We start from the raw sequence: 15,568 nt of genomic DNA, 5'->3' as shown, positions 1-15,568 counted from the left end.
CGAAGTCTTTAAAAAGAAGCCTACATGAAAATCACACTTTACAAGAATACTTTGAGTGTGTATCTTTATTTCAAACAGCGTTTCATTAAGAGCAGCATTTTTGAATTAACCTTCTCACTTCACTTGTTTCTAACCTGGACTTTTATTGTAATGATACTGAAAAAGATGGTTGCAAATTCATCATAACCCTCTTAATTTGCAAGAAGATCAAAAGCGTTTGAAAAAACTATCATGTACATAATGATGGAAATATTAAAATTTGGACACTTCATACAATTGTTTTAAAATGGTTATCAGAATTCTGTTATGAAAGACTTGATATTGTGCTGGATAAGCTTTTCAGTAATTAAATGCTTATAAGAGTTAAAGGAATCAAATATTCATTTTTTTCCCTTTTAGTGTCAAAACCTGCATGATTCGGAACACTTGACCTGGCTTATTGTGAACCATGTTCAAGACTTGATTAATCTGTCCCACGAGCCTCCAGTACAAGACTTTATTAGTGCTGTTCACAGGAATTCAGCAGCCAGTGGTCTCTTTATTCAGGCCATTCAGTCACGGTGTGAGAATCTTGCAGCGGTAAGTTTCTTTTTAACTATTTTTAAGAATAGTCAGTTATATTTCAACATAAGGTTAACTGATAAGTATGCAAATTTTGACACTTCTTGGTCATATATCAAGTTACAATTTTGTTTTTGAAGCGACTTCTTTTAAAAATGCAAACATGAAACCTTATAATATATTAGCAACTTCAATATGAAATGTGCTCCAACCCATCAAATCTATGAATTCAAGTAGGAGTTGGTTAAGCTGTTTTTCTTCCTTCCTAGATATTACCCTGTGTAATAATTATCTGAAAGGCAAACTGAAGCTCTAACTTTCATCTTTGATTTCAGTGCCTTGGTAGCATAAATAACAGAACTACTAACTACAGAGGAAGAAATAGGAACCAGTCCATGTCTCCATGGGCCATAACAACTAAAGAGGAATGAAAATGATTTACTAGCTCATGCCTCCTTTACTGCTCTGTCGCATAAGTTGTAGCCTCTTGATGAGGGACTATTGCTTCAGAAATTTGGTGCGTGATTGCTGTTGATTACTTTAGCTTTCAAATTACAAATGGATGATGATGATTCACAGGGACGTAAATTTGGATCCATCCTTCTTAATCTTGGGAATTCACTCAATATCTAAGTGGGAAATATTATTTGCTGGGCTTCCTCTAGAGGCAACGGAGGGAGATCCTACCATAGCTGAGTAGTCTGCTAATGTAGCCTGTCTTCCAGTTGTCTACGTAGAAGCCAAGGACAGCTGTATTAGTACCTTAGAGCATCTCAGTAAAATGCTTTAAAGTTAGATGCGCTGAATCTGGGTGGTAGTATGCTTGGCTGAGAATGGGTAGAATTAACTGAACAAGCCTGTTTTGAAAGAAGGATTTAGTTGTTCTGTAATATGTTGGTGATTACCAGAAAAGTCAATAAAATTAAAATAATCGATATTCAGACTTTTCTGAAACAAGGTGGGCTGCATGAGTCACTGTTTTACCTTTGTTTGACTGCCTGGAAATTATTGGTGCTCTCATTAATTTAAAAAAAAAAAAAAAAAAGGTCTTTCCTTGTATCATCTCTTAATCCTGAACAGGCGTTGCTGGTTTTACAATTAAACTTGTGTTTTAGCCTATTTCCCATTCAGAATCCCCTGTGAGATGCTTTGGATTTCTGTACTGTCTGCTGTCTTGACTCTGCTCATGTTTCCACCTCCTTCCAACAAAAATTCAAACTTCTCACTGTTTTCAAAGTCTTTTGCAATTTCACTGAAGACTAAGTTTTTTCCTGAAAACTCTGTTCCCTGCTTTTTGTTTACACTTCATCTGTAACTTTTTTCATGCTTACTGCTTTCAAAATTAAACACTGAGCAAATTAGTATTCATGTTAGTTAAATAACCCAGTAACTCCAAACCTGTTCGTATACAAAGGATTATATTGATCAGGTAGTCGTCTACAATAGTTTTTTCTAAATAACTTTCCCTTTGGCTTTAAGATCTTTCTATTGAAATTTATTATTTTTTCCCTGTTTCAGCACCTTCATATTTAACTCTGTTGTCATCCATGCTAGACAATTAACTTGACTTTTTTGTTTTGTTTTAATGTCCAGCCCACAACTCTTAAGAAGACGCTACAGTGCCTAGAGGGGATACATCTCAGCCAGTCTGGGGCTGTCTTAACGTTATATGTTGATAAGCTTCTGTGTACTCCGTTCCGTGTGCTGGCTCGTATGGTAGACACACTGGCTTGTCGTCGGGTAGAAATGCTTTTGGCTGCAACTTTACAGGTGAGGATAAATATATTCATTTGCAAATCAGACTGGTTGGCACTAGCAGTATGACCAAGTCTAATGATTTAGCTTGAAGTACATCTGATTAGCAGTGATGTTTTAAGTGACTTCATTGATAAAGAGAACTTTTCTTGTGTGTGTATGTATGTGTACCTATGTATATATAAAAATGATTGCATTTCACTTCATCTGCATATATTTTTCCTAATCTGTGTAAAGTACACATGGATATCTTATTCACTTCAGTCCTGTAAAATTCGTGTTACTTTTTCTTATAGAACAGCATTACTCAGTTACCAGTTGAAGAACTAGATAGAATTCAGGAATACCTTCAAAACAGTGGATTAGCAGCAAGGTAAATCATGCAAATAGATGTTTAAATGTCATATGAAGTACTAGAAATTGCGATAACCTTATTTTGAAATTTGAACTCCAAAGTTCTTACTCCAGTCTCAGAATCACCTTATGGTACAAGTTGTTGATCACAGTATTCGAATCAGGGAATCAAAAACCTGCCTTGGATTGACTTTAATCCACAAATTGAAATTCTTAATCTCAGAGATAGGTTCCATTTTACTCTATGCTCTCTCTTTCTAAAGAGGTAAATTCTTGTTTGGCAACTATTAGAACATACTCATCTTCAATCAGGTTATCTGCATGCTAAATTTGATTCTTCTTGCTCATTAAAAAGACTTCTTTTTTCTTCAAACACAGTAATTGAACAGCTTGCATTTTATACATAGACACGTACAAACTTTAGTTCTAAGTATATTATTATTGGTCCTGTGTTCATTTGTTTTGACTACTGATAGCTGCTGAAGTTGGCAGCTTTGTGTACAAAGAGCATGGTGACACCACTGCTTTTCCCTCCCAGAATTAGAAGTGGCTCACTGGGTGTATTGCCATTTATAAATGACTTACAAAACTGAACAAGTTAGCTCTTCACTGATCTATGTTTCCATTTTCAGACACCAAAGGCTTTACTCGCTCTTGGACAGATTTCGTCTTATGGTAGCACCAGACACAGCTAGTCCTTCGCCTCTGGTTACCTCACATCCATTAGATGGAGAAAACCAACCACCTTTAGAGAATGTAATTCTAGACAAAGTAAGATCATGTTGAGAAAGACTCATTAAAAATGTCTTGGCTCAGAATAAGCTTTTGTTCGTTACAAAGTATTTGAGTATAGCTTTTAGTTTACAGTTAATGTTCTCAGAATTGTTAGTGAATCTCAAATATAGATCTGTGAATGATTTAATGCGTGCTGGTTGACTCTGAAACTGAGGATGAATAATTGGCATGTCCACGTGTGTTTCTTATGTTGATGGTGATGTGAAAAACTATCTCAAGTTTCTTTTTTTCTGTAACCTTAATGAACACATTTACATAATCTCCAGCAAATACAGATATATGCTCTTACTTGTATTCTTGATGTGTTTGCTGTAGTGCTCCTTTTATTTGTTTGTCTGCTGAAAACTGTTGGTTGGCTCTCTTGGAAATTAAGCTTTGCTACTTCTTTGCTCTTGGTTCCCACTTCTCGGCTTTAAGCTACCCTCAGAGTAGACATGGCTTGTTGACTATTTGTCTTTCGTGTAGTCAGACGCGTTAATCTGAAAAGAGGCTGAGAGCGAGGCTCTTGGAGTTTACTTATTCCTTTCTCTCTGGTTTATCCCATGGCATAGATCACTTCTTTTCATTCCTTTATACTGTAGAGATGCGCAGTAACAGAATGTGTTTTGGGTTTTTGGTTGGTTGGTGGTTGTTTTTTTTTTTAATCTATCAATATGTCTCTCTCTATATAACTAAGATGGCAACTGTTTCTGCAAACATGGCAGAAATGCTCTTTGATTGGCTGACAGTTTGGAGGAAACTGATAAAACAGTTTAGGAGCTCACAGACTGAGAACTACTTAGGTAGCAGGAGGAAACACTGTCCGCAGAAACAGTCTATCCGTGGATTTCTATCTTCCAGTTAATCAAGAAACTCCCTTCTTGCCTCTGTAACTAAATCTTGCCCAAAGGAAGCAGTTGAGTATGCTTCTACCATAAGCCCTGGACAGTAGTAGTTGTTGTTTTGGGTTTTTTTTGGAATTTATTGTGTTTAGATATCAGCTAATTCGTGATGTCTATTTGTGATGAAGAAAACGCAAAAAAGGGTAACTGACGCTCTTTATGTTCTTTAGTTAAATCTTCTGCTGGAAAGCATAGCTTTCTCTTCAAGTTCTCTTGGTATTTTTGACTAATGCCTGTAGGCTCACGCCAGTAACTTAATGAATAAATATTCAGTGATATGTTGTGATTTTTAATCATTTCAGTAAGTGTTGTAAAATAGATGTTATCTTCATCTGGTAAGTTACTTGATCGGTGATTATGAAGACTTTCCTTCATTGGTCATAATCTTTTTTTCTATTACTGATACATTTGTTGGACTACTCTTATTCCATTTTTTTTCTAGACATTCTCCTCAGTTTCGGGATCCTAATATGAACGTGCTACATGCTGAAATTTTTATTTTCTTATTCCTTTCCAATCCAGTCTCTCTGGCTATAGGCAATTTACCAAAAAATGTCTATTTTAAGACTGTCCCTTTATCAGTTGTATATCCTTTGTCTATCCTTGTGCTTTTTCTCATTCCTGTTTCTCCTCACAGCTTTGCATTTTATTTTTTTATCTTTTATTATTTCAAAGTTTTGTTGACATTAACGTGGCCCAGCAATTTCTTACAAGGACCACAATTCAATGCCAATGGGCAATTGCCCCTCCCACCCCCGTGAACTATAACTTTTTCTGAAAATAAATATGTACTAAATTTAATTTTCCTCTTATTAAAGGACTGGTATGTGTCACTAGTGAGATCGCAGTGTTGCATCAAGTCTGATTCAGCACTACTAGAAGGTGCAGAGCTGGTAAATAGGATTCCTGAGCCCGAACTGAACTCCTTCATGACCAGCAAGGTAACTTCTTTGCCAGACGAAACAAGTTGAGCCTAGAATGTTCTAATAAATTATTTTTAATGTCCTTATTAGTAGCATTAATAAATTAGTCTTAAAGGTAAACACTTTGAATTTATATAATACTGATGGTTCAATTCTGGAGTTTCGCTCCATTTGGACAACTAAAATAGTGTGGATATCTCTTATTTTTGTGTCCAGCGATGCTGCTAATTTTAGCTTTCTAGTAGTACAGGTTAGATGTATAGAGTGAAATTGAAGGTTAGTTTCTGTGTACTGCATTCCCAGAAATCCACAGCTTTATAGTTTTATGTAATTTTATCACTTCTCTGCACGGTATTTTACAAGGCTACATGTTTCCATAATTTTTTAAATACTTATGCTGGATGTACTTGCAATACGCTCATAACAGGCAACACATAGTAGGTCTGGCAGAAGGGACCAGCTTATAGCTACTACTTAGTTTTCTTAGAACACGTTTTGCTCAAATTTTCTACAAGATGCTGCTGGCATGCAGAAATAGCAGTGAAACTTTTTTTTAAAAAGATTCTCTCTTTGTATTTTGAGGGAAAACAAGGTTAATATTCAAATATAGAGTTGCAAAACTATGCCTTTACTTTTTTTCTTAGAATTTAAAATTCTGTTTGCTAGAAGAACTTCATTTGGAGTGCCAAAATAATAATAAAAGCTTCTAGGCCAAGTTGTGATTTGCCTTTTCAATTTACAGTAATTTAATTTAAAGAGAAAGTAACTATGTCTGTGATCTTTGTGAATTGAGTAATGGCAGTAATCTTTCTTTTACCAAGTCAGAAGAGTCAGTCAGTGACTTGTTGAAACTCACATATCAAATGACTGATAGAGTTGAATATATTTGAATATGTTTTTACAAGCTCACCTAAGCTTCAACATAGATGCAACTGATCATCTCCTATAACAGTCATGTTCTGAAGATAGCGCAACAGCTTGCACTTTTCAGCCACTGTGCTGAAGTGCTTATACTTCTGTCAGATTTTAAGGTTTTGGGCTGAATTGCTAGCCTCGTTAGCAATTGCTGTTAGTTATCTGCCTCGTTGTGCTTCTGGTAAGTTTTTCTGTCAGATTTTAAGGTTTTGGGCTGAATTGCTAGCCTCGTTAGCAATTGCTGTTAGTTATCTGCCTCGTTGTGCTTCTGGTAAGTTTTTCTGTCAGATTTTAAGGTTTTGGGCTGAATTGCTAGCCTCGTTAGCAATTGCTGTTAGTTATCTGCCTCGTTGTGCTTCTGTTAAGTTACAGCAAAAGTGGTTTTGTAACTTTGGAGAGTTAGGCTGGAAGAAAGGAAAAAGGGAAATGCGTTAAGCTTTGTGGCAGAAGACACTGGTTTACTTTATGCTTTTCACCGCAGGGATTTAATTCTTCTGGAAGTACTTTGTCAGCAAAAGGTTTTTTGCTGTCCAAGTTGAGAAATTTCCAGTTTGTTTATGATGAAACCTTTTGAAAAATCAGTTTATCCATTTTGATACAGACTTATTTGGCAACTTAATACTTGAAAATTTCTTGTATACAAGTCATGCTTAAGCTTTATTCACAGATTGCTCTGGAAACTTGGAAGGAGTACATTGATGATGTTTTCTTCCCTTCCCTCCCTCCCCCCCCCCCCAAAAAAAAAAAAAAACAAAACAACTCTTGGTGTTTGAGATTTAAATACAGAACAAAAAAGATCTTAATTATGGTGGTGTTACACTGTAGTAGAGCAGAGATCGTATTAACTTTTTAACTTATATTAATTTGCCAAAATAGTTTCCTCCTATGTTTAGCTTCTTTTTAAGAGCAGTTTCTTTACTACTTATTTACTTACTTGATTTCAGGAATTCAACTTAAGCTTGCTAGCTCCTTGTTTAAGCCTTGGCATGAATGAAATCTCAAGAGATCAGAAGAGCAGCTTCTTTGAAACAGCCCGGAGGGTAACTCTGGATCATGTGTCTACCATTGTACAAAACCTTCCTGCCATTCACCAGGTTTTCCAGCCGTTGTTGCTCGCTGAGCCGTCAGCCTACTGGAAAAAGCTAAGCGATATCTTTGGTAATAGAAACAATGATCTTTTTAAGTTTGTTCTCTTCTCTGCAAAGGTATTTTGCAGATGTCTTGTCAATACAGGGACTTTTTTTTTTTTTCTTTAAATCAAGATACCTGGTGTAAAACTGCCTGTGAAATAATTTTGAAACACATTTATTTGGGAAAAATGAAAACTGTTAGTTTTCACCCAGTCTTATTTTATAGGAGATGAGGTGACGTACCAGTCTACGATGACGCTTTGTCGTGCGCTGGCTCAGTATTTGTTGTTACTCTCAAAACTACCAGCTGGTCTCCGTGTTCCTCCTGACAAAGAAGGTGACATCCTGAAATTCGTTGTTATGTCAGTAGAGGTAAGAAACTACAGCATAATTAGAAATGTGCTACAGTGGTGAGAGGAGAAGCAGCTTTGACTTAAATTAATCACCATATAGTATTTCCTTTTGCTGGGCAACTTACTTGTCTTATTGTAGAAGTTTATTCAGTGGTTATTGTATTATATGTATGTTAGAAAGTCAGGTGGACTTATGGGACAAGGCCAGCCTTTCCCAAATTGAATAACGGAATGATCTTGACATTTGGGAGAATGTTCCTGCACTGTTTTTTGGGAAGATGAATGGAGAAAGCGTTTTTCTTCCTGTATAATGCTCATAATTTTCTTGTATTTTGAATCTTGTCTGAGAGAGCAGAATTTGTTTTATACAACTTACTAATAAGAATTAGGTGTTACTGAGTATAAAATAAGTTTGTTTGTATATTCATATATTGGGAGAATTTGATATTAATGAGATTTTTATTTTTTTATTTTTACATAGGCGATATCATGGCATTTAATACATGACCAGATTCCACTAAGTATAGATCTTCAGGCTGCTCTGGATTGTTGCTGTCTGACCTTACAGCAGCCTAGTCTTTGGAATTTGCTGGCTTCCGCAGTAAATGTGACATATGCTTGCTCCTTAATTAATTGCATTAGATTTATAATAGAAGCAGGTAAGTCTAATTTGAACAGCTATGAAAAAGTTTTCTTAATAAATTGTCAGCTATCACTGAATAAATGCTAAGTATCTGAAATCTTTCCTGCGAGTTCTTTTTAAGTATTTCTTCGATGACTTTATTTTTACTATTTTGATTTCTCATTAAAATTTTGTTACTTCTGAAGTTAGCAGATACTTTGGAAATGTGAATATTTAAGAACTCTTTGGCTTTGAGGAGAAAATTTGAATATGAGATACGCAATGGTTGTATTTTTAAAGTCTTTCTCTAATTCAGTTGCAGTTGAACCTGGAAATCAACTTCTTAGTCCAGAGAGAAAGAAGAATACTTCAAAAGGCCTAAGCGAGGTTGAAGTTGATTCAAACACACAGAGTAAGCAAGCAGTGGATTCCAAGTTGGGCTCAAATTTTCACTGAAGAAAAATTTCTAGGCCCCCTTTTCAGTTACTGCTTTTTATATCAATGAGAGTTTGTCTGAAACTATATTCATGTTTGAAAAAAACTTGTTAAATATAGGTTGGCATATTTTTAACATGTATAGCTTTTCATCCTGAAAGCGACACATGAATGTGTTTTTTACATTTGGAGGGTTTTGTCAGCTTTTTATACTCCGTAGACTGAGCTTTCTCTGAGCAGGTGCAATATGTAATGTTCAGGTAACACTTGCCTTAACATTGTGGCATTCTTAAATTTCGTGTGGAGAGGTACAATTTAGTTGTTAATTTCTTCCGAAGAGCGGAAACTTTGTTACCTGCCTTCCTACATTTAGGGATATTGTATATTGGGGTGAAGGTCAAGTATGATCTGTGAGGCTGGGCAAACGTTATCTTCCGTATCCAGCTGTGCTGGTGGAAGCAGATTCCGCATCCAGCTACAGAAGTCACCTGCTTATCAGATTTAGCATAGAGCCAGTTATGAGAATGTTTTCTAATAAGACAGATGAGCTTGGTCATTTTAAACTGTTTGGCAGAAATTCTCTAATACAATCTGGCTCGTTCTTGCTGGAGTTAGGATTAGGAAACAGGCATGAGAGCAGGTCTGCTGGCAGATCTCGAGTTTTGGTAGTCTTCGGCACTCGAGCAATGGCAAGTGGTTGCAGAGGGAGTGGTAGGAGTCCTCTTCTGCTTGTTGAACTGTTGTAGAACATAGCTTCGTCTGCAACCTTAGTGCGGTTTTCCTCTTTTCAGTAGAAATAGTCTTCCCTTTAGCACTTGGAGGTTTTTTCCTGTATCTTAGTTTGTGTGATTTGGATAGATGCATAACGCTGATTCCATTTTGCTCCCACTGAAGGAACAAAACACATTGCTGCAGCTTGTGAAATGGTAGCTGAAATGGTGGAATGTTTACAGACAGTCCTGGCTTTGGGGCACAGAAGAAACAGCAGTATTCCAGCATTTCTTACTCCTGTCCTTAAGAACATCATCATCAGTTTGGCAAGGCTGCCTCTAGTGAACAGTTACACAAGAGTACCTCCCTTGGTATGTTATACTTTTATTTTCAGCATGCGACAACTATTGAACAATTTTTTGTTAAAACAAACCAACCAAAAAAACCCAAGGGTGCTGCATCTTAACTTTTATGTCAGTAAGACTTCAACCTTTAACTAGTTTGATCACCCAGTTTCTTTTTAAACAGTAAAATGTTGTAAAGATATGAAATGAAAATTCAGTTTGGAAGGAGATAATTAATTGGAAAGGAATTCAGTCACTCCTTCCTTCCTTATGTGAAAGAATTTCCAGGTGGTAGTTAAAAGACTGGAGCGGGGGGGAAAAAAAAAAAAAGATATTTAAGTGCTTGGTCAGGGCCAATATTTCTTCCTGCTCAGCAGGATTAATTAACCTGGAAGGAGTGTGACACACATGCTGCTACTCTCTATATGATAACTGAATTCATTTTGTGTCATGCAAAGTCCCACAGTAATGCAGTAGTACTGAGCTGGTCCTAGTGTCTGAACTAACTCAGGTATTTGCATGGTACTGTGGTGTGCCACGTGGATACTTTTGGATTGTATGTTACCTTTCATTGCTAGCTCATCTTGGATGCTTTGGGCAAGGTATTCTTAAGTCCATGTTACGTTTGCCAAAAAAGAGAGATCAGAACACCTCATAACTGCCTCAGTGTTTTGTTAGTGTTGTAAAATGACTTTTAAAAGCTTTGAACTGCAAAGCCATTATCAGAAAAATTTCTAGAGGCCTGTGAGATAGAGAAAAAGGGTGTTTCCTGATCTGTATGTACAGTTGCTCAGCGTTCTGTTTATGAGGGTCTATCAGAAGGAATTAATCTTTTTGAATCGAGACTTTTTTTTGTCCTCTCAGATGCATCTTTGTGTTTTTTCAGCCATCAATTGCATGGGAACTTTTTACCTTGTATTACATTTCTGTATCGTTACTATACTTATACTCTATCTAGTAATGGCCTGGTGCTTCGTATCACTTAAATTCTTAACTGAATTATACAACAAGAAAATATTTTGCTTTTATGTCCAAATTTAGACAGTAGGGCTGAATAATTAACTGATAGTGCGAAATATGCAAAATAAGTTACTAAAAAATGTAATGTGATAGCAGAGTAAAACGTGTATTAGCTGTGTTCGGTATTTGGTCTTCCTCCAAGTTCTGTGCATTTGAAGAGTTACTTTTCCTATTGATGTCCTGTTGATGTTACTTTTCCTAGTGATGTACTTTTGTATGGTGCATATATGTTTACAGCTGTCATGTTAATACTATTACTGTTTTGCATAAATAGTCTTTACGTTCCATCAGGTCTGGAAATTAGGCTGGTCACCAAAGCCTGCAGGTGACTTTGGCACAGTTTTTCCTGAAATTCCAGTAGAGTTTCTTCAAGAAAAAGAAATCTTTAAAGAGTTCATCTATCGCATTAATACACTTGGTATGTACAAAATTAAAAATGAATATGATTGACTTTATTTGGATGTTTGTCTGTGATGTGCAGTTACCAGATAACTGAATAAGGTACCATTTGTTGACTCCTGTTGCTTATGTGGAAGAGATGTTTCAGAGCCGTTTAGTAAGTGTGCTGCAATAGTTGTTAAGTTTTGCTCAGTACAGACAAAGACTATAAATTGTAGCAACAGAACCAAAACTGTTCTAGCTCGGGCAAATCTTTTCAATACACTCTACAGAACGGCCCTTTGTTTTCTGGCGCATACAGACTGACCACGTATCTAACTGTATTTTGCTGTCTCCTCTTTTTTTCTTTTTTTAATTAATCTATAGTCTGTAAATAGCAATAAATGCCACGTTCACAATTCTTTAAATGAGATGCTGCAACTTTAAAGCGCCTGCATGTGTCAAGGGAAGTAGTGAGGCTAAGAGTTCAAGTCTCTTTCAATAGATGAGACTATCCAGGGGTAATGCATCAAATTTTCCACGTGCTTACAAAATTCCATTTTTCCTATTGCTCTACAGGTTAATTTTTGCCTGACTTGTGGTGTGCAACTGTTTTCTGTTTGATTACTATAATGCCTGGGAGACAGTTCTCATTTTGAATTCTTTAGATATCAGTAGTGTAAACTGCAGGGTGGTCAAGAATTCTTTACAGTCTCTTATAGTTAGAGATCTGCTTGGAAAATCTTTGGAAAAGTGCCATGTTAATGGCATGTTTCTAGGCAGTCCAGTCCTTTTACTTCGAAGATTTCTTGGATCGTTTTGGGATTTTCCTCAACCCTTTCCTGTGAGAACTGGCCAATTTTGGATGCTTTTCTATGTTGTTAAAACCTGACAGATCTCATTGCTTTAAAGTTATACAATCAAAATATCTAAATGTATGTAAGAAATAACTAGAATAGGACCATTTAAATAATAACGTTCAGAACCCTGCTTAAGAGTTGACACTCTAAAAAAATGGAACAGTATAAATTTAATCTGTGCTGATAACAAAAATGCCAAATTGAATAGGAAGCAGCATGAACTTAACTCTGTGGGAAACAATGCGCCTTTTCTTAAATGCTGTTGCATATTTAAGTTTGTAGTAATACATGAATGACCAGCTTCTCTGAATGTTTCCTTAGGATGGGTTAGCCGTACTCAGTTTGAAGAGACTTGGGCTACTTTGCTTGGCGTACTTGTAACTCAGCCTATTGTAATGGACCAAGAAGAGAGCCAGCAAGAGGTAATGTCTTTCACTGAAATGAGTGTCATTCATTTTCCTTAATAGAAACAATTTACTTAGCTCTACTAAGCCCAGAAAATTCGTGATCTGAGAAGTTATTTCCATTTCTATTTCCTTGTCTTCATGTGTCTGTGAGTTTAGACATATCCATCTTCTAGCTTAAAGCTTCTGCAAGCATGTGAATATTCTGGAGAAATTTTAGCAAAGTTTTTTTCCAACTTTATATTAGTCCATCACTTAACACATGCACACAGTTCAAATTTTGCTTGAGTAGATGTTTGGCTTTAAGCACAATAGAAGCTGTGAAAACTCCAAGACAGAAACCACAAATAAGACAGATATGCTTTTAAAAAATATACTAGTTAACCATAGTTAATATGTTTGCTAGTTCCTGCAATTAACTGTGCTATCTAATGGTCAAACTTCAATGGCAACTTTTTGATTTTGATAAGCGTCTTGATTAGAAATGAATCAACCTGGAGGTGCATGCCCTTCTCTTGCCTCCAGTTGTAGGTTGTGTACCGGATAACTGGGCTTCCAACTTGGATGCCTCTGTTAGGTGCTCAAAATTCAGTAGAATAAACGTGGGGGTCAGAGCTAAAGAAATATATTTATACCAAAAGTGAGTATGAGGGTGAACTTTGACAGTTATTTTCCCTCTCTAGCTGTCTTAACCTACCAGTCAACTGAATTTGCTAGGTTCTAGTTGTCTGACTTGAAAGGTTTTTTTTTCCTCCCCTATGCTCATGTAACATCCACACCCCAAAATTGTTAGTCACGATTAGGTACGCACGTGATTCCTGCATGCGTTCCACTGAGATCCACACACTGAACGGTGTCATGTATAAATTCTGAATGGTGCTGATCTGGTAGATGCAGAGCTATTCCGAAAGCATTTTAAAGAATCCCAAGGGTAGCTACCTACAAGCGGTGGATTTTGGGTAACAGGCAAAGAGGTTTATTCCCCTTGTTCCCTGGGTGTCAGCTGCATGGACTCTAAAAGGGAGTAGGACATCATGCATCTCCCCAGGGGTAGAATTTTCTGTTTGCTAAACTGGCTTTGTGGCTTGTTGTGCAGCTAGCAGAATTTTTGAATTATTCTTAATTATATAATGGCACTGCTGCATCAGACTGAAAGCCATCCAGCCTTTGGTAGTTCGCTATTTGCCATGTAAAGAGCTCTTTGGTTTTAGAAGAGAGGTAATAGTGTTCCTTCCAAGGAAGATTAATATGAAGTTTGCGAACATTTTAAGAATCATGATAAATTGAATTATGTTAACGTTTTCTGACATAAAATATCAAATCTGAAAAAAGTTAAATTTGTCACCATCTAAAGTTTTCTGAAAAGGAGCAGAGGAAATGAGTTAATGACATGCCCCAAACAACTCATTCAGACTCTTGCTTGGTCTGATACTTTGAAGAAGGAATCAGTCAATACAACCAAACCAAAAACTGTGAGAAGCATCTTGGCACTTTGGAATCTGCAAGCTTTTGTGTTGTTGCTCTAACTTTAGTTTGGGAAAACCCAATTTACTCAGACTACTAATGGTATGCTGTTCTGAGCAAAAAGGGAAATGCACTGATGAGAAGGTTCTTGCTACCAGCAGCACAGGGAGGATGAATCTGGCATTCCACAATGCCAGAGGTCTATTTTAAGAGATTTTTAAATAAGGTAAGAAACTAACTGTTGTAGGTGCGATGATTTACGGTGGCAAAGTACAATGCACGCAGTGTGTAGTTTTGAATACTTCTGTGGGGGAAAACTGGCAATTCCTTAAGTATGAATAGTAGATTGAATGTAACCAAATACTGTAGGAAAGTCTTATTTCTCACACTTTTGCAGTGGTATTAAATAAATTTAAATACATAAATATTTTCGGGAGAATGATATCCAGAAAAATACTTCTGAAATTCATGATGAGATCATTTTCTTCCTAAAAGGGCAGTTATTAAAAATAGTTAACATGGATTCTCTCTGAAGAGTTTCCAATTCAGATTTAGTCATCTTTGATTTGAGTCGACGAGTAATGACAGGCTGGATGAAAACGAGGGAAGTGTATACTTTGAAAGCTCTTAAATGATACTAGACATCTTGAGGTTTTAATGCTAATGGGGTAAGAGAGAGTACACGCAGAATGGCTGATGAGATGGAAGGATATGTTGGTGCCACAGCAGCAATGCTTTGTGTGCATCGCTTACATGTCAGCTGGATTTCTAGGTAGGAAGAAGTCTAGTTTTCAGGGTTGTTAATGATCAGTTAGTGGAAGGAAAAAAATGCTAACGTTCAGGGCTTTCAGACTTCTCTTTTTTTTCCAATTCAAATTACAGTAAGTTCATTTTACAGGAAGATACAGAGAGGACCCAAATTAATGTTCTTGCAGTACAAGCCATAACTTCCTTGGTGCTGAGCGCGATGACCATACCTGTTGCAGGCAATCCGGCAGTTAGCTGTTTGGAACAGCAGCCCCGCAACAAAGCTTTAAAAGCTCTGGACACAAGGTATTTTCTCAGCTTATCCTAAAATGCATAAGTTTATGCTTGCAGTTACTACTTAATTAAATTACAATAAGCTAGCTTATTCTGGTGATAGCAACAATGTGTATAGGCTGTGTTTTCTAAGTAAGAGTGTATGCAGATCAATCTCTTTACATAGATGTCACATGGACTCAGCATCAGGATCCTGGATGAATTAAAAGATGATATCTGAAAAGATAATATCTTAGTAAAATTGAGTGAACAGTGTTTAGAGTGAATCTGTTTAAACACATTGCAATTTTAGCATCCCTGAAAATGAAAATAAGTGCAACATTGTTGAGCAAGCTGGTCAGCTTTGCATGACAGGGTTGAAGAAAAAAGTCTGCTTACATTGGTTTCTCTTGGGCTTTCAGGTTTGGGAGGAAACTAAGTGTTATCAGGGGAATTGTTGAACAGGAAATCCAAGCAATGGTATCTAAGAGAGATAATATTGCTACTCATCACTTATATCAAGCTTGGGACCCTGTTCCATCACTTTCTCCTGCTACTACAGGTAAATGCCTTTGTATGAGTTGGAGGGGAGTGAATTTCTTCTATGTGAGAAAGTAGAAAAGATGCTTTTAGGAACTTGTTT

The 15,568-nt window shown here is 36.6% G+C and overlaps 1 protein-coding gene across 2 annotated transcripts in view; it reads left to right on the top strand.

The window, feature by feature from the left end:
• Positions 1-15,568, top strand: part of HTT (huntingtin) — a 92,416-nt gene that overhangs the window by 61,681 nt on the left and 15,167 nt on the right. For both annotated transcript variants that reach the window (XM_068943484.1, XM_068943483.1), the window contains 14 exons: positions 400-579; positions 2,155-2,331; positions 2,613-2,689; positions 3,303-3,441; positions 5,165-5,287; positions 7,129-7,342; positions 7,541-7,686; positions 8,149-8,326; positions 8,606-8,701; positions 9,619-9,806; positions 11,091-11,217; positions 12,359-12,459; positions 14,804-14,958; positions 15,348-15,487. In XM_068943484.1, the coding sequence (XP_068799585.1) occupies positions 400-579; positions 2,155-2,331; positions 2,613-2,689; positions 3,303-3,441; positions 5,165-5,287; positions 7,129-7,342; positions 7,541-7,686; positions 8,149-8,326; positions 8,606-8,701; positions 9,619-9,806; positions 11,091-11,217; positions 12,359-12,459; positions 14,804-14,958; positions 15,348-15,487 (2,041 nt within the window). The remainder of the gene's footprint in view (positions 1-399; positions 580-2,154; positions 2,332-2,612; positions 2,690-3,302; positions 3,442-5,164; positions 5,288-7,128; positions 7,343-7,540; positions 7,687-8,148; positions 8,327-8,605; positions 8,702-9,618; positions 9,807-11,090; positions 11,218-12,358; positions 12,460-14,803; positions 14,959-15,347; positions 15,488-15,568) is intronic.

The sequence above is a fragment of the Struthio camelus genome, chromosome 4 (genome assembly GCF_040807025.1).
Source record: "Struthio camelus isolate bStrCam1 chromosome 4, bStrCam1.hap1, whole genome shotgun sequence".
Taxonomy (NCBI): Eukaryota; Metazoa; Chordata; class Aves; order Struthioniformes; family Struthionidae; genus Struthio; species Struthio camelus.
The sequence above is the reverse complement of the archived record's forward strand: the minus strand, read 5'-3'. Positions and strand labels throughout refer to the sequence as shown.